The sequence below is a fragment of the Triturus cristatus genome, chromosome 9, assembly GCF_964204655.1.
Source record: "Triturus cristatus chromosome 9, aTriCri1.1, whole genome shotgun sequence".
NCBI classification, from domain to species: Eukaryota; Metazoa; Chordata; class Amphibia; order Caudata; family Salamandridae; genus Triturus; species Triturus cristatus.
The window spans coordinates 231,217,609-231,243,689 of NC_140592.1; the positions used below are offsets into that span (position 1 = coordinate 231,217,609).

The 26,081-nt window shown below is 45.3% G+C and overlaps 1 protein-coding gene across 1 annotated transcript in view; it reads right to left on the reverse strand.

Annotated features, from left to right (window-relative positions):
• Positions 1-26,081, reverse strand: part of DNAH1 (dynein axonemal heavy chain 1) — a 1,256,292-nt gene that overhangs the window by 850,001 nt on the left and 380,210 nt on the right. Inside the window, exon 17 of the mRNA XM_085624793.1 lies at positions 6,343-6,484. Within this exon, the coding sequence (XP_085480919.1) occupies positions 6,343-6,484 (142 nt within the window). The remainder of the gene's footprint in view (positions 1-6,342; positions 6,485-26,081) is intronic.

The following is a 26,081-nucleotide window of genomic DNA, read 5'->3' on the forward strand; positions in this document are numbered from 1 at the left end:
TGTGCTGTGACAATAGAAGTAACTCCGAGAACCAATACTACCTTGGCCAACGTGGTGCAATCAAAATTAGCCGACAGCCTTCCGATTTCATCTTGATTAGTACCCTGGGGATTAATGGGATGGGGGGAAAGGAGTAGGCATAGAAACCTGACCATCGCATTAAAAGGGCATTTCCCCGTGACCCCAGTGTGGGAACCTGCTGGCATAAAACTGGCATTTTGTGTTCTCCCTCGTTGCAAACAGGACCAGAGCTGGTTTCCCTCATCTGAGAAAGATCCTGTCCACGTGTGTTTGTCCTAGCTCCCGCTCGAGGAAGCTGGACTGAGATCTGTTTAGTGTATCTCCCAGAGTATTGTGTAGACCCCTGACATGCTCGGCCCTCAAAGAGATTCCGTGGAACGTTGTCCATTCCCATAATTCCTGAGCCTCTTGAGATAGCGTTATGGATTTCGTTCCTCCTTGTTTGTTTATATAGTACATGCTGGTCGTATTGTCCGTATGGACCAGCACTGAGCAACCTCTTATTTTCTGAAGTAACGACTGGAGAGATAAGAATATAGCCTTGAGTTCCAATCTGTTAATGTGTTGTCTTTTCTGTATCAAAGACCACTTTCCCTGGATTTGTAAATCCTGCAGATGACCTCCCCATCCCTCCATGGAGGCGTCTGTCATCAGAATGAAATCCGGGGTACTTTGGAGAAAGGTTAAACCTTGAACAAGGTTTGTCGTTTGAGACCACCATTGAAGTGCCTCCACCATCCTTGTTGTGATTCGAATTACATCTTTGAAATATCCCAAAGCTTGTTGCCACTGTTTCTGTAGTTCCCCCTGCAAAGGTCTCATCTTTAGTCTCGCTAAAGGCACTACGTTTACTGCTGACGAGCACATCCCTAGCAGTGATTTGAATATTCGTACAGAAACTGACTTTCTTTCTGAAATGGTCCCAGCCAACCTTTGAAGTAGCATCTGTCTCTCTTGAGACAAGAATGCTTTGCATTGGACGGTGTCCAGGGATGCTCCCAGAAACAAAATTACTTGGGTTGGATGCAAATTTGATTTTTCCCTATGTAGAGTGAGTCCCAATGTATTGAATAGATGGAGACAAGCTGCCGTTGTCTGATCGGCTTCCTGCTTTGATGCAGCTTTGAGCAGCCAATTGTCGAGGTATGGAAAAACTTGAAACCCCTGAGATCGAAATGCCACTGCTACTGGTGCTAGGCACTTGGTGAAAATCCGTGGTGCTGACTTTAGACCGAACGGGAGCACCATGAATTGATAGTGGGAACCAGCCACTGTGAACCATAGATATTTCCGGTGCTTTGGGTGAATTGGGATATGAAAGTATGCGTCCTCCATATCAAGAGAAGTCACGAAATCTCCTTTGTTTAAGCATCCCAAAATATCGGAGAGTGTCACCATCCTGAACGTCTGTTTTTTTAGAAACTTGCTGAGTTTTGTTAGGTCCAGAATCGGTCGCCATTCTCCTGACTTCTTTCTTATTAGGAAGAAACGAGAATAGAAACCTCTTCCTCTCTGAATGGATGGTACTTCCTCTATCGCTTCATTGAGGAGCATGATCAAGACTTCTTTTCGTAATAAGTGAAGACGAGGGGGACCCCTGGGCGGAGTAATAAGTAGTTTTTGAATACATTCTAGGGTGTAGCCCTTGGTGACTAGGTCCAACACCCAGTGGTCTGTTGTTATCTCGTGCCACTGCTGTGCATAAGCAGAAATCTTTGCACCCACGGGTAGGTAGGGAAATTTGACTGGTACCCTGATGTACTCATTGCTTTCTGCCAGTCACGGCGCTGTTGTGGTGTTCGCTTGCGGCCTCCCTGGCGAGAGAAACCAGCTGTTGAAGATTGGCGATATGATGGCGGGTTGTAAGATTGGCGATATTGAGGTTGATATTGCTGATATTGTTGAGATCTTTGATATCCGCCTTTGTAGGTGGGGAATCCTCGTCCTCTGGCGCATCTAAATTGTACTCTTCTATATTGCAGAGCTCCTAATGACTTTGCAGTATCTGTATCGTTCTTTATCGCCAGAAGAGTGTCGTCAATATGTTTACCAAAAAGCGACACTCCATCATACGCCATGTCCAGAATCTTAACCTGAACCTCAGGTCTGAAGGTGGTAGCTTTCAGCAACCCCTGGCGTCAAAGTACTAACGCTCCCGCCAACTGCCTAAAACTTGTGTTTGCTATGTCGAGGGCACAATCAATTGTTTCAGAGGTAGCCCTTTCACCCTCCAATAAGATCTTTTGGACGTCCTGTTTGTTTTCTTCCAGGATGAGGTCTATCAGCCCCGCCATATCGACCACATTTGACGGTCATAGAGGCTGATAATGGCTAAAGCATTTGCTGCTCGAATTGATGAAGCTGCCATTGCCAAAAATGTCTTTCCCATATGGTCCATCCGACGACCCTCTCTGTCCGGAGGAGTAGTAATTGGCGTTGCCGGATTCTTCTAACGTCTCTGTGCAGCCTGAGAGATGACAGAATCTGGCCTTGGATGTCCAACAAGGCAAGATGGACTATCCTCCGGAGCTCTATATTTTTTCTCTACACGAGGCAGTACCGCTGGTATGGATGCTGGCGTCTTCATAATCTTCACACCTTCCTGCCATATATAGTCGATAATCGGAATTGAACGTACCAGCTTTCTTGTGTCCTCTTTAAAATCATACAGAAAACATTCTGTTTGTTTCACCGTGATAGGTAAGTGGAACCTACTGGCTGTCCTCTGCATTAAATTGTGAAACCCCCCCCCCCCCACTGTCTTCTGGGGGAGAATCTGAAGGTAAGCGTGGAGGAGGGGATGGTGTTGGAATTACACAGTCGTCCCAAGGATCCGGAACAGCTGTTGGATCTGGTAATTCTCCTTCTTCCTCTTCCTCTTCCGAAGAGGAAGTGTTCTGAACTTCAGGGTCAGCTGAAACTGGACTTGTTACATTTGCCGGTGTGCTAGGTATTTGATATTCTGGAACTGTTGTTGCTACCTCCACTTGCGGAACCAGGTTTTCTGGTAGAATTTGTTGAGGAGGGAATCTCTGTCGGTAATCTGCCAACATGGCCTGCAGATCCTGAATCAGTGACGGCGGCAGATGAGCCATCTCTCTGTGGCGTGTTTTCTGTTGAGGATTAAATTGATAAGTATGACGAGGAGTTATATATTGCTCCTGATAATAATGCGCCTCATGGTAATCCTCCTCGTCATCATCGTCATCTTGGCATTTTACATGTAGCTCAGATGGACTGTGAGCTACTCCATATAGTCCGTCCTCATCCTCATCATCTTACTCCTCAATATAACCTTCCAAAAGGTGAGATGATAGTAAAGGTGATACTTTACTATAATCTTGAAAAGGCGGTTGAAGAAAAGCCTTTAAAAACAGTCATGGTCTGAGATATCCTCGTCGACGGTGGCGTCGACGGTGCAGAAATTATTATTGAAGGAATTTCTGTCGTCGACGGTGTTGTCGTCGACAGTGTTGTCATAGCCGGTGGAGATATTGTTGTTGACTGTGACTTTGTTGACTGTGACTTTGTCGACGATGTCTTCGCCGATGATGTCGTCGTCGATGGTATCTTCATCGACGGTATCTTCGTCGACAGTGTCGTCGTCAACTGTGTTTTCGTCGACGACGGTGTTTTCGTCGTCAACAGTTCCTTCGTCAGTGATATTTTCGCTAACAGTTTCTTCGCCGATGATGGGTCGTCAACAGGTGAAAACGATGAAGGTCTTGATTCAATGAAAATATTTGTCGATGAAATAGAGGACTGAATCGCCGTCGTCGGGATGGTTGCCATCGACGATGGTGTCGATGAAGTCACACATATTGTCAACGATGACAGAGAAGTCGTCGTCGACACTGATTTCTTTATGTGCTTTCTACTCACAGAATCAGTAGAAGAGGATCTTGAGCGCGTTTTTTTTCTCTCTTGACAGGTGTGGAGGGCACAGACAAAGTTGGCTCAGAGGAATGTTTGGAGCTCCTCTCTTTACATACAGGCTTTTCTTGGGAAGACTTGAGATGTTTTCTTCCCTCACCTGAAGATCTTTCCTATGATCTAGCCCTTTTGTGAGAAGTTGAAGCCATTCCTTCTTCCTCATCTGAAGTGTGAGCCTGTTCTTTTGTGGATTGAAGCCACAAGAGTAATCTTCCTTCTCTGTCCTTGAGGGTCCTTGAGGGTCTTATTAGAAAAGGTGCGAAAGATTTTACAGTCTTTCACCTCATGCCTTGGATAAAGGCAATAAATACAGTCTTTATGTAGATCATCTACGTGGACCCTCTTCTTCCCACAGGTCTTGCAAGGGCGGAAGAGGCCTTTCTTGTCTGACATTTTCTTCAGAATAGCTGAATAGAAGGAAAAAACTCAGAGTAGCACTCAGGGAGACTCCCTTCCACACGACGTGCGGTGACAATCTGAAGAGAACTTTCGTCTGCTGGCAGTGTTCTAGAGGGTGCTGGCAGCTTATTAGCTAGAACCAACTTTTGGTCCTTTTTTGAAAAGGACATAGATAGGCTACTAAGATATGGCCTTTGGTCTTTTTAGCCTATTTATTACTTATGGCACTGCTTTTGTATTTTACTGTGGGACTCCTATCTCGACGATGGGGAATGATTCAGGCATGTGAATCTATGAAAGATACCCCAATACTGGATAAATTGGCATTCTGCGCCCACCCTTTCAAATTCAACAAGGTACTAGGCAGTAGTGCCATCTCTCTGTACTGCTTTTTGCTCTGGTCATTGAGTCACTGGCTCGGTCCTTACCAGTAGAGTACTTGATTCACAGATGTCGATGGGGAGAAGCAGTGGAGGATTGTGTGTCACTATTTGTGGACATGTTGATTTTCTACCCAAGCAGACTCGGTTTTACTAGCCATGCATGTGATGTAATTTTGCAACTTTTTGTGAGGGCCTTGGGCCTGTGTGTGTGTCAGTTGCGGGAAATCTGCTGTACACTGGATTTGCATCACAGCGGACAAGGTGCTGTGGGACCAAACAATAAAATGGGAACTGTAGTGCTTCACGTATTTGTGGGGTATACAAAATTCACGCAGTGCAACTCACATGGTTTCGAATATTACTCCCCGATTTGGTTGCTAGAAAGAGATTTGGATTGCTGTGCTTCACTCCCTCTATCATTAATGGGTCGAGTTGCAATTGTGAAACTGGTCCCGTCACCAAATATTACGCTACACCTTCTACAACTATTCCTACCAGGTTTCTCCTGCATTCTTCCTAAGAAAATGCATAGTTTGGAGGCTACATGTGGAAAGTAGGCACTCTGAGACTTTTTGTGGCCAAGTGTTCCAAGTCCCTATATTACAGCGCATTGATGGGTGCTTGATATAGTGTTGTACGACTGCATATCCAGCCAACTATTGACTACTGACTGGCTATTTGGCCCCATGAATGGCCTGGCTTATTGTACTGAAAGGTGGTCCTGGGAGAAAGCTTCCTATAAATGTCCATCCTGCCACTAAACTAGTAGTTGATATTTCCAGGAGATCAGATGGGAGGGTAGAGTGACTGGGGAGACACCCTTGTGGCTTGAGATGCACCTGCCCTAGGTGGCCACTCTTTAGGGAGGGTGGTGACAATCTTGACTACTTATCGACTTATTCAATTAAAATACCTGCACAGAGTATACTACACAAGGAAACGATTGTTCAAAATTGAACAAGACTCTTCCGCAACATTCCTTAGGTGCCAAGGAGATTGTGCTAGATTCTTTCTAACTGCTTAGGCATGCCCAGTTATGCAAGTACAGGGTGATGGAAAATTTCTTAGGCTGGCTGATACCAACAACCCTAATCTTACCCTTATATACAGATTCAAAGACATTGATGCCACCTTATATGAGAAAACCTTACTCCATCTGGGTCTGGTTAAGGCCAAACGAAACAATGCACAACATTGGAGAGGTACTAATTTGTCTTCCATACGCATGTGGACTCAAGGCATGAATAAATGTTGGAAGCTTGAAAAAGGAATCTATCACCCCAGTTACTATCTACGCACAGCCTGGTGGGAATACTTGCAACTGCACTGAGATATTGCAGAATAAACATTGGGGATTTATGGGAACTAAGTAACAGTTGCCTTATGAACATTTTGAAAGGCGTGTTATCTTGTATCCTCATTTGCAACTATAGTTACATTATGTTCATACAATCTGAATTGTCTGGTGTAATGCTTTTGAGGATGCAACCAACATGGGAGCAAGATGGAACCATTTTGCTCCATGTGAAAAGTGAGTCGACTTGTCACCTGTTTTAGAGGGGCAAGGATTATAATCTATGTGAGAGAATAGCAAAGAATATATTACCGCAAGGCTATCCACACGCTCCAGGAAGTTATTCTGATCAATCAATTGAGCTTTACGGAATCTTTCCTCGTCTTCTATATGTTCTCCTTGAACAGCTTCCATTATGGATAGGATTTTATTTGGCCAGCTAATGGCAGCCCATCTAGAGGATGAAAAATGCAAAGCAGCCATTAAAATGAAAAGAGTTGCAGTCTATATTAACTGCTACACACTGGTTCACAACCTCAACAGTGCACGCAACATGGACACAAGAGGTCTCCGGGCTTAACCAAACCACTACACACGACAACTCACCACAGGCATATTGCACCTCAAAAAAAAGAAACACCCTATAACACTGTAACACACAGCAGACTATATGACAATACCACACTACATCTCCATGCCCACATTGTAACTTATGCCATCAATCCAAACTCCACCTTTTTTAGACCATTAAACACCATTTGAAAGGACACCATGCCATATCACATCACATCTCACTACACCTTCCCACACTTAAATCGACCAGACCATATGGACATATCCAGCACCATACCATTCGCTAGCACACATCACTTTAGCCAAATACCAAGCAATCCAGAACAACTGTACACACTTTGACAAAACACCATAACCACCACATCACATTATGATACACTTCATCACAAAACATCACAACACTACTTCACATCAAGACTAACTGTAGAACACAATAACAAAACACAGCTTTCTCACCACACATCTCTACCCAAAATAAATCACATAATACTGTGATCAGCACCACTCTACTACATACAAACCCTGACTGCTACACACCAACAACTTTGCAAATCCGGGAATCCCAATAAAACATACAAGAGTATTGACCCCGGCACAAGTCAAGTCATATCGCACTGTACTTTCACGGACCAGGAGCCACCCAACAATGTTGCATAAGAAAACCATCACCTACCTGTAATTATAACTCCAGCATTTGTATCTTTCAAAGATTAGCATGCTTGACTCATTCCCCATCATAGAGGCGGGTTTCCCACAGTAACTTTAAAACAACAGTATCAGAATACAGTTTGCTTGATAAGCCTTAAACCAGTGTCACTTTTGTAGCATACTCAATTCATTGGAAAAAGTATCAAACTTCAGCTAATGAAGTGAGTGTGCCCTGAATGCCACCCCTCCTAGAGACCTCAGATGTCTGCTCAGATTTCTAGTGTGAGTGTGAACAGAGTATGTAATTGCCTTCTTTCCTCACCTATTAGGTGAAGAAAGAAGGCACATGTGTACCTATGAAAGATACCAATGCGGGATAACTGTAGTTATTAATTGTTACAAATGTTCTTCTCCATCATTTGATCTTCCATAGATTTACATACTTTAATAAGATTAGCAAGCAGTACAATTCATAAATAACATCAACATTTAGGATGAAGGGTTACAATAGAAAAAGGTTCACCATAAGGAAAAAGATGATGCAGAACAGGGTGTCCTACCGCTGCATCTCTTTTCTACTACTGCTTCTATGTAGTAACTTTGGGTAAATGTATTGTGTTTCATCCATGTCACTGCCTGTCAAATGCCTGTGAGGCGTACCCAGGAGTTGGGGTTGTTGGATATGCCAATCTCCTCGTTTAATGTGTCTAGATATAACTTCAAATATTTATGCATGTCAAGAGAATGTGGAGCTCACTGCTACATCTGAAGAACCAATGGTTCTTTGAAATGAAAGTCAGTGGGCACATTTGGAAAGAAATTTGTATTTGTGTGCAATGACAGTTTGCCCTTGGTAAAGTGGAGAAAAGGCTCTTTCACTGTGAATGCCTGCATTTTTCTCACTCTGTCTGAAGCCATGTTATGAAGTAATTCCATGAGAGGTATTTGAAACTTGCCTAATGGCCTTGCTCAAAAGGGCTCTGAAATAATTGTGATAAGATTATATTAAGTTCCCATCTTGTTGGTGGTCACTGAGTCAGCGGAAAAGCCCTGAAGAGACCATTGACAAATTCTTTAATGACCTTTCTGGCTCATAAGAAAGGGACAGAGAACTCCTATAACTTTGTATTCTATGTTTTGCTAGTAGTCTGCAACCCCTCTTGTGCTCAGGAGCTAGGCTGTCAAGTTGAGGGACAACTGTTTATAATGCAGTACCCTGACCGTTGTAGCAGAGAAGAAGAAATGACTTGTTGCCCATATGAATGAGTGGCAATCAATAGTTACAGGAGAACTGAGTAAGCATACTGCTTGGGCCATGATTGAGGTATAAGGATGATGCAGCAGCTCTCCTTCTTGACTTTGGCTATCGTCCACGGAACAAGGTGAAATGTTGGCATGGTGCAGGTAAATGTTTTGTTCCAAGTCATCAAAAAATACATCTTCCCTCCTTCCAGGCAGCTGGTGCATTTTGGCAAAGAAGTAGCATTTCTTGTTGAAGAGTTCAAGAGTGGGCATGTCTGGCCAGTCAGTTGTTGCTGGCCCCTGGTAAATATTGACCTTCAGAAAGGTTCTATGTTGAACTGCCAATTTCCACAAACACTGCACCTCTTTTGATACAATCTGTCAGGATGCTCCTCCTTGCTTGTTTAGGTAAAACGTGGACATAGTGTTGTTCGTTCGGGTAAGAACTGATGAATTTCAAATCCTAAAAAGGACGGAAGCGAGGCCTCTACGTATTGCCGAATTCCAACACACTGACTGATGTATAGGAGTGTCTTGAGTCCATACTCCTCTTGCCGAAAGCTCCTGACAGTGAGCTTCCCATCTCTCCAAGAAAGTACCCCTAGTCAATAGGTAACTAAATGCCTGGGTTATGACTGACCTGCACTGATATTGTTCCTGTTGGTCCTCCATACTAGAGATGATTTGACACAATCTGTCATGATTCCTATGTCTAGAAACAGCCTTCAGTTCACATACATTGTGCATCCAACTATCCCTGCATCAACTCATATGAAGGCAGCAGTCGAATATCAGTGGTATTCATGAGAACATCATTCCTAAAAGTACGTACAGATGTTTGTCTTGTGCCAGGAAACTTTGGTAGTGCTTTGCAGCCAATGCATGATAGAAATGCCTTTTCCTTTCTGGTATCGAGAATGGCTACTAGGAAATAAGTCTTGGAAGTTGGGAATAGTAGAGATGAACAAGTTACTTACCTTAGATAATGCCTTATCTGATAGAGAGTCTATCTAGCTGCAGATTCCTCGCCTTAGAATATTCCAAGACGTCAGATGGATCGGGAAATTTTTTAGCAATCTCCTAGCATGCTGGTAGGGGGTATTGTTTGGCTCTGCATAGTGTTGTTGGAGTAGTCTGCGCCAGAAGTGACACACACAGTGCCTAAATAGGCATCATCTCAGCGCGCTGACTCAGTTCTTGACTGTTTTCTGTACCAGAAGCACAGAGCCAAGCTAAGAAGTGCCAAAAATGAGATCCTAAAGGGTGTATATTTATGTGAGAAGACAGTCCGCAGAACAGCGAGGATGGGAGGGTTGGTGAGTAATTTGTGACTAGATAAGAGTCTACACCAGATAAGGTGTTAGCAAAGGTAAGTAACTTCTTCTTTTGATAGACTCCTAGCCACAGATATCTTACCTTAGAGTAGATATCAAAGCAATCTCTCCCAGGAGGTGGGTCTGCAGACTGTTTTAAACTAAGAAGTCCTGGGGTATGGAACGGGCAAAATGCCCATCTCGCCAGACCTGTCAATGAAGTAGTGTTTGTCGAACGCGTGCAGTGATGGCAACAAAGCGGCCTGACAGATGTCCAGTACTGGTACTTCTCTAGCTAATTCAGTGGTTGCAGCTTTAATACTTTCAGAATTACCTCTTAAGCCAGTGGGAAGCTGTTTCTTGGCCACTATGTAGTAGATCGTAATGCAGAGGATGATCCATTGAGAGATGGTTCTCTTCTTAATTACCTTCCCTTTCTTTGTCCCCATAAATCCAACAAAGAGTTGATTATCAACCCGGAAATCTTTGGTACGATTAATATACAACAAAGTTCTTTTTGGATCCAGGCAGTGGAGTCTCTCCTCTTCTTTAGTAGGATGAGGAGGTTGAAAAAAGGGAGGTCGGGTGATGTTCTGCTCGCTGGGAAAAGGTGCGACAACCTTTGGCAAAAAAGATGCTTGAGTTCTAAGAATCAGCTTGTCTGGAAAGAATGAATTGTAGCTAAGATTGACTGAAAGCTCCTGCAGTTCACTAACCCTCCTGGCACATGTCTTCACCACAACGAAGACAGTTTTGAGAGTTAGGAGCCTGTTTTGATTGCGCCTATCAGATAATCTCAGAATCTTCCACACTATAGCCCAACACTCGGCGCAGCCAAAACTTTAACACAGCACCTTTAGAAAAGGGTTTTATTTTACAAAATGCAAGGACTCTCTCTGTAGAATAAGGCTTGAGGTTTTATTTCACACAATGCTCTCAAAAGCTTTCCCAGATGCCAAATGCAAAAGATTCAAATATACAAAGATATATATATATGTATATGTTTATATGCAAGCAATAACAACACACTGATGAATAAACAAGCAGCAAAGAATATGAGCTAGGACTCAAGCAAATATACTGGACGTCCTGCAAGAGATCAGAAAGCTATAGATATATATATATCAAATGAGTAGATTGGAGGTGCACTTTGACTCACTCACACATCACAAAGAAAACACACTCACTCACACATCCAATGATCACACCCACTGGCTCACATCACAATGGCAATTACCAAAACTCAATACATCACCTGGTGCAAAAACACCGCATCTCAGACTGGGAAAGTAAACAGCTATAGATATATATATATCAAATTAGTAGATTGGAGGTGCACTTTGACTCACTCACACATCACAAAGAAAACACACTCACTCACACATCCAATGATCACACCCACTGGCTCACATCACAATGGCAATTACCAAAACTCAATACATCACCTGGTGCAAAAACACCGCATCTCAGACTGGGAAAGTAAACAGCTGTGATTGAGAGCCTCAGCACCCAGGGTTCACTCTGAGGTAGACGCATCCGCCACACTCAGATTCCAAACTTCCGGTTTCCAAGTCCACAACCCTCAGCTTTAAACACACTAGAAGGTTCGAGAAAGACCTCCCTCTGGGCCAGAGGAATCTTACCAGAACTGGCCAGGTTCCAAGCAAGCATTCCCACGACAGGATGGAGCTCTCACGTCCCTTTCTCCAAATCTCACATGTTCCAGCCTTTATCTTGACAAAGCTCTCAGAAGCCTTTCAGAGTACATAAACAATCCCTTACAAATACAGAAAAACCTTGAACTTGAATAACCCAAGCAACTTGTAAGCGCTGCTGTGCACACAGAAAAGCTGAAGCAAGACAAAGCCAGGGGAAAAGGATGACATGAGGCCATGTCATAGCCAATAGTAAGCACGTCCTAATTCTCATAACCCAAACAACTTGCAAGCGCTGCTGTGCACGCAGAAAAGCTAAAGCAAGGCAAAGTCAGGTAAAAGGATGACATGAGGCCATGTCAAAGCCAATAGTAAGCACTTCATAATTCTCATTAATATACAACACCGAGCACATGTGTGCCTCACTGCCCAAAACACTGCACTTCAAAACCAAAGAGTACATTCCACACCTCTCTCTCCCTTTCACGCTTTCAAATGCACAACCCACACGTTCTGTTCTTGGCAAGGCTGTCCACTTCGTGACAGCTACCACTGAAAGACAGCAAGATTACAAGAAAGAAGAGAAGCAAGGCATATGCAGGACCGTCGTACATCCAGGCTAGGATGAAATAACACACTAAAGTCAGTTCAAATAATGGTAGTCAAAGGTCATCACAGGGTCTCAAACCACAAGAGTGCCTCTAGCACTACAGAGCCATATAGGAAACTGTGCATCAGCTCAAAAGGGGAACACATGAGGAAGATGCAAACTACATTCAAGTCCTGTTGGTGCATAATGAAGGGTATGGGAGGAAAGATATGCTGCAAACCTTTAAGGAATCTAGTCACAACAGGCGACTTAAACAGGGAAGGTTGGTCCAGAAGTCGTAGAAAGGTAGAAATGGTGGACAGATACTCTTTAACTGTGCCCAAAGTAAAGCCTTGCCTGGCCAGGGAAAAAGCACAGAGGATCAACCAATTTAGATGTAATCCAAACCACAAACCTGTCCCATCAGCAGGCATAAATAGTTATAGCCTGGCTGCCAAGATGACATCGCACACATCTGAAGGGAGAGCAAACACCCTTAAGTGTCACCGTTCAACGTCCATGAATGAAGGTTTTAGAATGAACAGGTTCGGGTGCAGTACCCTGCCCGGTTGCTGCGACAGAAGATCCTACCGAATGGGCAGGATGACTGGAGAACAGATGCTCATGCTCAGGAGTTCAGGATACCATACTTCCCTAGCCCAGTCCTGGGCCACTAAGATGACTTTGGACCAGCATTCTTGATCTTCTTAAGAACTCTGGACAGGTGTGGTATCAGCAGAAAGGCATACAGGAGTCCTCAGCTCCACTCCAGATGAAATGCGTACCATAGCGAGAGCCGCCTTGGAAACTCCATCACACAGAAGAGCTGACATTGCACATTCTCAGCAGGGGCAAATACATCTAACAAAGGTTCTCCTCTCTTGGAAGCGACCTTGCACCACCTCCGGATGGAGAAGCCATTTGTGGTCCGCTTCGTATTGACAGCTAAGTTTATCTGCTCTGGAATACAGAGAGCCCACCAGATGTTGAACCACCAGGGAAATACCCTGATGTTCCAGCCATGTTCAGAGACAGAGACTCTTGACATAGAGTCCACAACCGTACTCCACCCGACTTTCAATGCCAGTTGGATCGATGTCAGTTCCAACAACTGATGTGGAGCTGAGACTCTGCTGGAGACCAGAGCCCTCTGATCTCAACCTCTTCCAGGTGGCCTTCCCAAACCATAAGTGACACATTTCTCACCACTGTGAGCTTTTGGAGGGGAAGAGAGAGATAGAGATGTGCTGCTGACCCAATCGCGGTCTGTGAGCCACCACTGCAGTTCTTTTGCAGTTCCCTTCGATATCTGAACCAGGTCGGAGAGATTTCCCTGATGCTGCCAACTGTGTCTGCATGTTCCACTGAATAGCTCGCATATGCCAATGGGTATATTTTAACAAAGAGATGCAGGAAGTGATGAGGCCCAGGAGCCTCAGAGTCAGTCTCACCGAAATCCAGGATAGAGACTGAAATATCAGTTTCATAGCCCAAATATCCTGGAATCGCTGTTCAGGAGGATAAGTCCGAAACTTCACTGTATCCAGAACCGCTCCGATGAAAGGGAGCATCTCGGAGGGAGTTAGGTGTGACTTCGGCACATTGATAGTAAACCCTAGCGAGTGCAGGAGGTCCGCCGTAGTCTGGAGGCGTAGAGACGACTGTCTAGGGCGAGCCTGCCTTCAACAGCCAATCGTCGAGGTAGGGGAAGATTGGAACCTCGGACCTCCGCAAATGTGCTGCACCCATCGCCATCACCTTGGTGAACACCGAGGGGCGCTGGTAAGGCCAAAGGGGAGCACATCAAACTGATAATGCTCCTGGTCCACCGTTTATTTCAAGTAGTGTCTGCGGGCCGGCAGGACAGGAATGCGTAAGTAGAAATCCTACAAGTCCAATGCTACCATCCAGTCTCCAGGGTCGAGGGCAGATAAGACCTGAGCCAGGGTGAGCATCTCAAACTTTTCCTGTTTCAAGAAGTAATTGAGAGGGTGCATATCTAATATAGGACAGAGGCCTCTAGCCTTCTTTGGCACCAGTAAGTAGCAAGAATAGTAACCAACACATATTTCTGATGCTGGCCCAGTCTTAACAGCTCCTTTGGCCAGAAAGGCCAGCACTTCCTGTTGCAAGAGCGCAAGGTGGTCTCTGTCAGCCAGTCAGGAGATGGAGGAAGTGTCGGCAGGGTTTGTTGAAATGGGAGGGTATAACCCTGGAGGACAATCTAGAACACCCATTTGTCTGTCATAATCTCTCAACATAGGGCCAGTGGTGTTGGATTCTGCCACCAACTCTGTTCTCATGCTGGATAGAGGGCATACTAAACATACTAAAGAGGCTTTCACTATGTGGCTGCCAGGACAGGGGGCACTCACTTGGCAGACCTTTGGCTTGGACCCCACGAGGCTTGTGGGAGCCGTGTCCTCAGCCACAAAAAGGACTAAGCCTACTGGTCATTGTGGCTAGGGGGGAATGGATGTGGCTGGTAATCCCTACCACATCCACGGAAGTCCTTAAGGTGCAATGCGGCTGTTGTGGGGGCCACAGAGAGCCCCAACAAAGTGGCAGTGGCCCTACTGTTCTTGAATCTCGGCAAGGCTGAATATGCCTTGCCTCCAAAGAGACGGAATCCATCAAAAGCCACGTCTATGAGTGAGGTTTGGACTTCTCCCAAAAAGCCAGTATTCCTCAAACAGAAGTGAGGTCGAAGCACCACTGTGAAGCAATAGCTCTCCCTAGTGAGTTGGTCCTATCCAATCCGCATCTAATTGTGATCTTTGCTGCGTCTCGCTTGTCAGTAATAGCTTAAAAGAGTATGGCCCGAGCCTCATCGGGGACCATGGGCAGCACTTGCGCAACCGTATCCCACAAAGTATGGAAATAATGGCCCAATAAGCATGCAGTGTTCACAGAACACAGTGCCAGGCAGGTGGAAGAGAAAATCCTCTTACCGAAGGTATCCAACCTCTTGGATCCCCTATACCGTAGTCTAGTAGGGAACGCACCGGGATTGATTCAGGAAATTGAGGCCTGAACCACCAACCACTCAGGTGTAGGGAGAGGAGGGCGGGACAATGGTGGCAAGCAATGGTCCTATGCACAAGAATGCCTGTGCAGGGCTTGGCCCAGGCTGCGAACATGACATCAGTGAGGGATTCAATGAAGGGTAGTAAAAGTTCTGGTGGGGATATCCCCGGTTGAAGCACCTCTGTAAAGACATTGGTCTTGACTTGAACCATGGGCAGAAGGGCCGGGACCTCAGTCGCCCTCCAGACCAACATCGCAAAAGAGGCCCCTTCCTCCATAGTCACTGTAGGCTGAGAGAAGAGGCCAGTGTCTGGTGAGGTATCAAGACCACTGGAGTCAGCCAGGTCCTCATACCAATTGTCATCAGCCATGGACTCTGCTAAAGGGTCAGTTTAGGTGTAGGGATCCTCAAATCCCCTCGAATTGTGTTCTTCTGTGAGCCCTTCAGAGTTGGTAACCACAATGAGCTGGGCACTGCCATGGGCATCGGTGGTGGCATAAACTGGAGCAGTCCGCCAAGGAGGTCGCAAAGTCAGGCCTGTGGCCAATCTAGATCCACCACTGGATCATAAGGGGTTGATTGCTGCCGAGTTCGGACCCTCCAGCGGAGCCCCAGTTGACAACCCTCCTGAACCCATGGGACTCAGTGCTCCAGAGGGATTCGATGGGCCAAAGATGAGGATCAGGGCCTCTTAAACCTCTCTGAGTAGTGCAGGCGTTGCTCTGGGATTTGGGTTGCACCGCTGATCTTTAAGACTTCCCTCAATGACTGATGATAGTCATTTAACTCAGGCATGGACCATAAGCGCAGCGAATACATCAAGGGTTTTAATGAAGCTGCATCCCTGATTCTCTTTAGCGTGTGATCAAGCAGGAACTATGTTGTCACAACTGTGGATCTTCTTTGTCCTTCCTTCAGTTTCCAGTAGATGAATCAGAGTTTCTAGTGTCAGGAGGAGCCCATTATACTGAGGGTGTTAAGGGGTGTGTAAGGTAGTAGCCAATGGGCAATTTGACACTGGGATGTCTATACCCCCTATATAACCACTTTCTGGGGAGAGTGGGCATATACATGACCCAGAGTTACTTGCTTCACCAATTTGAAAATGATGAAACCCTCCCTTGGCTATCCACTTCAGGTGGCCCACCTTAGGGGTGTTCCAAGCCTGAAAGTGTGACACGCTTTCTAACGAACTATATTTTCGCCTGCTCTGGTGCCAAATGTGGCATTCCCCAGGTCTGGGGGGGAAGCTGTTGTTTGCATTTCTAATGCGGCAGAGGCTTTGAAACCTCTGACCTTGACATGGTAATTCACTAGCCATCCTCATGCAGATGTGCCCTCACCTATAATGTAATGTATTCTGCCTTAGGGCTCTAAGGCCTGCTGTAGGGGTGACTTACTTATAGTATATGCTATGAACCTTGGCATGCCACACAGGGAGTGTGCCATGTCATGTTTTCAAAATAGTTTGCACCATTTCAAGCATCCTGCAATGGCAGTCTGCATGCAGTTTTTTGTGTGGTCTCTTTGGGTGGCATAATACATGCTGCAGCCCATAGGGGCCCTCGTTAGTACCCATGCTTTGGGTACCATGGATACCATTTACTACGGCCAATAGAGTTCCAATTAGACATTTACATTGTGTTAAGGAAAGAGCACTGAAACCGAGTAGTGTGGTTAGCAGGGACCCAGTGCACCTTCAGTCAAAAAGCATAAGTACTAGGGCAAAAAGTGTGGGTGACCATGTCAAAAAGGGCACTTTCCAACAGTAATCAATATCTAAGTCATAGGTGACAGGAACGTCATTTGCAATGAAGGGAAACCTGGCTTTCTGTTCAATAACAGTGATATCGTTTGTTAGACCTGATCACCATTGGATTGGTATTCCCCAGACGTCTTGCATTCACTACACGTTTTTTGGCCATTAGAAAAGCTAACCAGTGGTATTATGCTTGTGCTCTCCCTTCTAAATATGGTAAAATTAGGATACCATTGATTGGCCCATTCAATATACTTCAAAGACCCTAGGTCTTGGCATTACAGGTATCTAGGGCCTGTAAATTAAACGATACTAGTGGGCTGCAGCACTTCTCATTGTGCCACCCACTAAAGTAGCCTTGTGAAACATGTCTCATGCCTGCCACTGTAGCTTGCAGTGCAGTTTTAAGCTGCTATTTCAATAAGCCTTTTGCTAGACCTAAACCTTCCCTTTTAATACTCCGAAGCATACATAAGGTAGGCCCTAAAGACTTATAGGGCGGAGTGCATGATATTAAAGTAGCACATCCCTGTTCCACATCATGGGGGGGAAATCTCATAAACAGACTCTGTGAAAAAGTAGCACATGTGTACTTCAATACTTAAGGCTTACATGTACTGGCTAGGTCTCCCATAGATTAACACAGGTTACCTTATTACACTTTATAGGTGATAGGTTCAGTTTGGGTGCAAACGGATAGAGAAATACTTTGTCCACTCTTTGGATTTGTAATTTTAAATCCTCTTTAATGGTAAAGTCAGATTGTAAGTTAATATTCTGAAGATGCCACCTTTAGAAAGTTGGTGCTCTCTGTCCCGGAGGGGGGTTGTACTCAGCCCTTCGTGAGCCTTCGTGAGCCTCAACGGGTCATCTGAGGGCTGTGTGAACCCCCTTTCTTAATTTGCTGCCCTATGTATGAAAATAGGCTCTGCTTTCATGGTTACACACACTTTTTGCCTGGTGTCAGTGTGTTTTGACTGTAATTTGCTAGGATCCTGCTAATCAGGACCCCAGCATCTGTGCTCTCTCTCCCAAAATGGCTTTGGTAAGTACTTTTGAACCTCCACAATTGCCTACTGGTGTACCATTATAAGTCCCAAGTATATGGTACTAAGGTATCCAGGGGGCTGCAGCATGAATTGTGCCACCCATGGGAGTCCACTTAAACTTAGACTTCAGGCCTGCCATTGCAGCCTGTGTGAGGTGGTGCTTGCACCTGTCACAACAGACATATGTTTTCTTATATCTGAGGTTACTACACTTAAAACCTATAATTTATTACTATGGTAGGTCCTTCAGTCCTGAGGGCAGGGTGCTTGCTTATAAGTGTGAAGGGGCCCCTGCATGAGCAGGACACCCCTAAAAACCCCAGAGTTGATTCTCCAGGCTTTAAAAGTACGGTCAATCATTTTAAGACATATGGGCCTCATGTAGGTAGCGAAATACCGGTCGGTAACGGCCGATTTTCGGTAATTATACCGTTACCGACCGGTATTTAGGCTTTTGCAATGTAGGGGGCACATTACAGGATTCGGTAATTTACCGAATCGGTAAAATTACCGAATCGGTAACTTTACCGATTCGGTAAATACCGAATCCTGTAATGATATGTAGGGGGAGTGTGTGGGTGTCGGTATTTACCACCAACTAATAGTTGGTGGTAAATGAAGAATGGCTCTGTAAAAGCATTTTCAAGCGCTTAGAAGTGTGCAATGTGGCAGACATACATGCCCTTAGGGCATGTATGTGTGCCACATGTGCACACATGCAGGAATCAGGGGTGCAACAGGGTGTCAATGTGACACCCTGCCACCCTTGATTGTGCTCCCCCCATTACCGAATCGGTATTTACCGATTCGGTAATGAGGCATACCTTCCCATTGATTCAATCAATGGGAAGGTATGCCTCATTACCGAATCGGTAAATACCGATTCGGTAATTACCGAATTTCTACGATTCGGTAATTTTTACCGAATGAATACCTACATAGCATTTACCACTTCATAAATACCGAATCAGTATGATTCGGTATTTATGAAGTGGTAAATGCCAGGCCACCTACATAAGGCCCATGGTGTACATCAGTCTTTACGAGATGTCTACCTATATAATGGCTGCATCGAACCTGGTCATGTTTGGCATCAAGCGTTGGAATCATACCCCAATACCAATTCCAGTGTTGGAGGTATGATCCCATGTACTGGGCGGCCTCTTAGGGGAGGGGGGGGGCTGTACTACGGGTTGCAGCCTTTTAGGGTCTGCCAGCAAGCTACTGCTCCTGCCGACCACAGACACTATTCTGCCCTCCTGCTGCTGAGCTGAGCAGGGGAAGGCAGAATAGGTTTCCTGTCACAGGGAGGTGTGACCCTGTGTATTGGGCTGGGGCGGGGCACTTTGCAGTGCCATCAGACTGCATTGAAGGGCACATTTGGTGCCTTCCTTGCATACTCCGTTTTGAGCTTGGTTCCCACTCTGGCGCTGAACTGGAATATGGACAGGGGAGTATCCTCCCCTCCATCCAGCCCCTCCTCTGTGAGGGACTCCATAGTTGTTGCAACTCTTTCCTTGGGTATTTAAGGGCTCCCCTGTGGGTGGGTCCTCAGATTTGTCGTGGAACAAGACTCACCTCTGAAACCAAGATACTCTTTGACGGTCTGGACACTTGGACTTCGTTGGGCTTTGACTGGAACCGAAACTGCATCAAGGAAGACTTCTGCTGCTCCTGGTCTCGGTGTTCTTCAAGTCTTCTGCCTCATTTGTGTTTCACTCAGGTTCTCCAGAATACCTGTGGGCATCAAGGACATCCAAAGAAATCTCCCTTGTAGTGAAGAAGTCACTCCCCTGCATCTGCAGGCACTGCAACAAAGCTGACCGGTCTACTGCTCCTGTTGTCCTATGGACTTCCAGAGGCCCAGCAACACAGGTGGTGGTTCTGCAGCTCTCCAGAGGCCGGACCGGTCTTCCTTGCAATTTGGATTACAGCATCCCTCGTCAGAGCCGCTGGGACCAAACCCCTGTGCACTGCGTCAACTTGCAGTTGCCACGGCTTGTTGGCTCTGCACTTCAGCGATCTTCGGCTACAAGGTGCTCCATCCTCCAGCACCCCATCTCTTGAAGATAGGCATCCTCACTGCATCCCTTGCACCGTGGACTTCCATCTTTTGTGAGCTGCCTGAGGCCCTCTAGCGACTCCTGTGCCTTTGGCCTCTGGGTCCTCCTGAGGGTCTTCTCCTGCTCCTTGCACGGGGCCTGCTCTGACTCTCCTGGACTTGGTGAGTCCCTTGGACCTCGCTGGTTCCAACTATTGCATCTTGTCATCTTCCTCATCAGTTGTGGCTTCCAAGGCCTATTGGTGCTCCCGCCAGTCACCGACCACCTACACGACATCCAACATGGGGCAGCTCGTGAATGGCTCCTGGTCTTCCTCAGCGTTGACTGGTCCCCACAGCTGCAGCAATAAGGTCAGAGTCAACTGTCCTTAACTCCCTGCCAAGGGCTGGTATTGTGCTTCTGTGCCTCCTGGTCACTTCCGAGTGGCATAGACTCTGTCCCCTCTGCTTGCAGGTCCTCTTCTTCAAGAATCCACCCTTAGATTCCACTGGACATCTTCACGAACTTCTCTAGAGGCCTTTTCTCCAAAGGTTTCCATTGTTGTCTACGGGAGGTTCTGCCATCACTTCACCCCTATGCACCAGGCTTCCCCGGTGCAGATGACCTGGTTCCTGAGGCATTCAGAGAATAAGGTACCCCTTAATGTTTAATTTTGTGGTTTGGTAGAAATGAGGAAAACAGAAACATAAATGAACATGTACCTCCCACTTGACCAACTCTAACTATCCATTGGCTATGTGAAGCTCTGTTGGGCTATCCCTATGCTTAGAAGAATCAAATACAATTTACAAAGAAAGTACATCAATTCACATTTTGTTTATTATTTTCTCTTTCAGTTATTTCTGTCATCTTTTTTTGAAATTTATAAATGCATTTTAATAAAAGTCACCATAATTTTTCTCTATATATGTATACAACTCATACATGGTGCAAAATTAATACAAAACTATTAAATGTGCAAATTTGGCATAACTTGTACAAGAATATGCGTACAAATTAACAGTATTAGATTTGTCCCCAAACCATTATCACACAAATACAAAACCTCACATCCAATCATAACATACCAGACATTCTCATACACACATGACAGTTTGTAGTGAAAGGCCTGATATCTTTCATGACACTGCATTTGACTTCTTCTGCTAGCATTTTAAAAGGAATGTAGGCATCGTTTCTGGAGTACCCCAAGCAACTGGGCAGCATCTGTAACTAATATTATATGCTGGAGGTTTAATCAATGTTCTTCTGGAAAAATCGATTGGCATTTCTGAGATACAACTTTTAAATTTCTAGTCTGAAAGAAGTGGCTTGAAGTCATCATTGCGGAGAGAGCACTAGCGCTCCAGCCAGCTGTTGGAAGCTGATGTTAGTGATAGCTCTGGCTGAGTCAATGGTAGCTGCAAAAGCCCATTGGCCCTTTCTAAGAATTGCACTGATCTTCTATTTCTTGTCCTTTTGTAGCAGGTCTATATATGACACTATATCATACAACATATATGGTGATCATATTTTCCTAGGATGGCCAAGATGGTAGCTGCACAAAAGTATCTCATGGCCATCAAGGGCGCTGTAGGAGGCTGGCTCAGTATATAGTGTCCCCCTGTGGTGAGGCACTGTACACTGAGTCCAGGCAACCCTTAGTTATAGTGTTTAGGTCGCTAAAAACCAAAGCTCTCAAGGGGTAGCTGTGGAGAACAGCTACAGCTTATTCAGGAGGGTGTAAAGCAAGTGCATTTACCAGTTTATAGTCAGTCAGTAAGCTTTTCACACAAGAAAGTACCATACCGGAGTAGGACCGAGGTTTCTAGCATGGGTTTGGCTCTTCTACATGGCACCAGCTGTGCCTCACAGTCTCTTGGTATTCTTGGTGCCTGAACGTGTAGAATGAGGGTCACTGATTTTGACCAATTGATCATGTATCCGGAGTACCTTCTGTATGTAGCAAAGACATTTAGGATTCTGGCAATCAAGGATCTGGGCATGCCAAATACAGGAGGATATCATCGGCATACAATGATATCCTATCTTCCCAGTCCTCCGACCATTGAAGGCCACGTATCAGCGGGTCCCCCCGGATCCAGACCGCAAGAGACTCGAGAGCCAATGCAAATAATGGCAGCGACAGGGGACAGCCCTGTCTGGTCCCACGATGGAGCTTGAACATTCGTGACACCCTCCCATTCACCTTTACTTGCGCCTTTGGGATCTTTGTCACAGCCAACCGTGAACTCTTTATGGCTAGAAATCTACACCCCACTTTGTCCCGCTTGAAGGAAGATGTGCGCCATTGGCGGGCGCTTCCACTCTTCTTGTTCGAAAGGGCGACCCTTTTCAAAATGATGGCACTGCCACGCTTTCTCTACGTCCTCCGGAATACTCCCTTCCCAGCGCCAGATGACTATTTTAAATCCATACAAGGAGAGAAGAGAGCTGCTGTAAGACGGGGGGGCTCCAAGAATAGCTCTCAATAAACTCACTAAGGGATGGTATGACGGGGGATAGCTCTCCCTGACATTCGAAACTACCACTGTGCAGTGCAATTAATGGCGGTTATTCAATGGGAGAATACGCGTCTCTGGGAAAGACGTCCTCACATTAGCACTCAATAGCGGAAGAGCCGCTGTAAGAAAATGATGCGAGCGATATTGCTTAGTTCTTTGCTTTTTTAATTCATATTAACTTCATATGATCATTTCCGTAGTACTTTAAGGTTCATACTGACATTTAGTGGATTCAGACCACAAGAGTAATGTACTACAATATGTCCATCATGTAATGGTAAGCCAATTTTTTACAAATTTCCCCGATGCATTTCGGGACAAGCCCTTCGTCAGGGAGAATTCTGAATGGCCACAATGGTGTAAACGGCGTAGGAATCTCGGATTCCTACGCCGTTTACACCATTGTGGCCATTCAGAATTCTCCCTGACGAAGGGCTTGTCCCGAAATGCATCGGGGAAATTTGTAAAAAATTGGCTTACCATTACATGATGGACATATTGTAGTACATTACTCTTGTGGTCTGAATCCACTAAATGTCAGTATGAACCTTAAAGTACTACGGAAATGATCATATGAAGTTAATATGAATTAAAAAAGCAAAGAACTAAGCAATATCGCTCGCATCATTTTCTTACAGCGGCTCTTCCGCTATTGAGTGCTAATGTGAGGACGTCTTTCCCAGAGACGCGTATTCTCTCAGTTTTCCACACCTCTACTATTAGGAGGTGGTCTCACCAGCACCAAAACATTTACACGGAGACTACCCGATTAACCACCATTTACCTGTGAGTGCAACCGCTCTATTCAACTTTTCATTGGTTATTCAATGGGCCCACATGCCCAAGACCGAACCAGCATACCGCATGGACCGGCTAAACCTGGGTTCCAGCTGGTACCTTCGTGCCCTATATACCCCGCCGAAAAAACTCCAGCTGTGGGACCTACTGTGCTCACAATCCAGGCTTGGCACATGACGCTGGGGGAGATGGGGTGGAAAAATAAAATCACACAGGTGACACCGTTGTGGGAATCCCAACTCCTTAGTAACCTGAAAGAAAGACAGGGGTTTGACAAGTGGGACCTGATGGGCATCTCGGCAGTGAGAGACGTGTGGAGGGGAGGGAAGATAAGACCATTCACAGAACTACAGAAAGACTACAATTTAGCCACCACCAAGGCGTTTAGCTGTTTACGACTCCACGCTCAAAAACAGATTACTGGAGGAACATATCACCAAAAAGGCGATCTCCATAACATATAAAAAACTGATAAATCATGCACCAGAACAATTAACCCATTTAAGGGAGAAATGAGGAAAAGACATCCCGGATATACAAGAAGAGGAGTGGATGGAGGCACTCGCCTCCCCTCGGGAGGTGGCGATCAGAGCCCGTTTCCGCCTGGTGCAACTTAAAATTCTCCATAGGGCCTACATTTCATGCACCACATTGGTAAAAATTAGGAAACTAACCGAGGCTTTCTGTTAGGGGCTGTAAAATGGAGGGTACATTCTTTCGTATAATATGGGCTTGCCCCAAAATTCAAGAATACTGGTCTACAATAATCCAATGTTTAAATGAAGTGTATGGGATTGAGTTGCGAAGTTCGGCAAAATGATGTCTACTTAATGTGTGGGAGGCAACGGATTTGGGGAGTGAAGACCAAATAGGGGTAACTTTAGCACTGATAATTGCCTTAAGAAATATAGCACATGCGTGAGGTTCTGATGTGACTACCTCCCAGAGGGACTGGAAGAGGGATTTGTACTGGTGTATGGTGGCAGAGAAGGCAGAGTATACCAACAGAGGATGCCCCCGCAAATGGGGGAAGATCTGGAATAAATGGAATTACTTTAGTGGCAATCCATGCACGGCTCCAGAGCCACAGAGGAGGTGGGAAGAAATGCAGAAGGGAATTGATTAAGGGAGGAACAACGGAGGAATAACTTGGAAATGGGTTGTAAGACTGTTAAGAATGTCAAAGCTGTATTCAGGAGACGTGATAGCATCTGGCACATGCATCAACGTAGGCTTTTGCGATTCCTTAATTGCGATTATTAAGGAATCGCAATTAAGGAATTGCAAAAGCCTATGCATGTAGGAATCACTATAAAAATAGCGATTCCTACACATTCCTTAATTGCGACACGCAAATTGCGAGTCGCAATTAAGGAATGCTGTCCCATTCATTCCTATGGGCCTGCAGGCCCATAGGAATGAATTGGAGATTGCATGAGCAATTTGCGAGTACCAGTAGGTACTCGCAAATTGCTCATGCAATTTCAAGGGTGCAAGGGTGTCAAAATGACCCTATTGCACCCCTGAAATTGATCTGTGCACATATGTTGCACACACACATGCCCTAAGGGCATGTGTGTGCGCAACATGAAACTTTGAAAAATGCACAAAAGTGCATTTTTCAAAGTTTTTGCAAATTACCATGAAGTTCACTTCATGGTAATTTGCTCCCCCTATTAGCGAAATCGCTAATTTTTTTACTTTAATGCATTGCATGTAAGGAATCTCAATTTGGGATTCCTTAAATGCAATCGCAATTTAAGTAATCGCAATTTAGAGATTCCTTAAATTGCGATTTTTGCATTTGGGATGATGCATCCCAAATGCAAAAATACCGGTCGCAAAGTGGCAGATTCTGAGAATCTGCCCGTTTGCGACCGGTTTTTCCTTTGATGCATGTGCCTGCAAATTCTTTTTTTTTTCTTTTCTTTTTTTTCTTTTTTTTTGTCCTCATTTGCCATTAACCCTCTTATAAGAATCACCAGCCACCTAGTGTGTCGCGAGCGAAGAGAACAACTCGCATACCAGGACACAATTCACAAAATGGCAGAAGATAACTCCATGGTGAGAGAAGCTAGTTAGCTTATTTACTCTCTCGAAGAATCTGTTCAGCCTGGTGGGGCGAATCGTTGAACAATGAGACCGGCGTTCAAGATCCAAAGAGTAACCAAGGCATAATCATAGGACCCGGGGAAGAAAAAAAAAAACCCGGCGTTCCTATGACCAGTTTAACAGAAGGTCCCAAAAGGCCACATTTTTTTTGTTGACACGTCTAGCCAGGTCCAGCTTAGATGTATTGCATAAGGATGTAAGCCAATCGCCGTGTGATGGAGGTACGGCATCTACCCAAAACCTTCATATTTGGCGCCTTGCCAGGAGAATAGCATAAAAAAGGAAAGATCTTACCTGACCCAATATGTTTTCATCTATGCCAAAGATAACCAATGACAGAGTAATGCGCATGGAGCAATTGAGTATAGAGTCCAGTGTGTCCTTTATTTTCTCCCAGAAAGTACAGATAGAAGGGCAATCCTTAAACATATGTGTATCTGAAGCATCCAAGAGGTTACACTTGTTACATCTCTTTCCTGGCTGGAATTTTGATAGTCTTAAAGGAGAGAGATAAGCACGGTGAACGGTGAATAGATGGTTACGCCTCAACCACGCAGGTTTGACTAATCTATGTAGGATGGTAAGTGAAGTAAGCCATATTTGCTCGCACTGTCGCCCCATCTCCTCTCCCCATAGTTGGTCAGGGAGGCTAAAATCCCCATCCACCTCCTCCAAAATGCTCCAATACCAAAAGGCCACCTCTTTGCCGCCCGCCTGC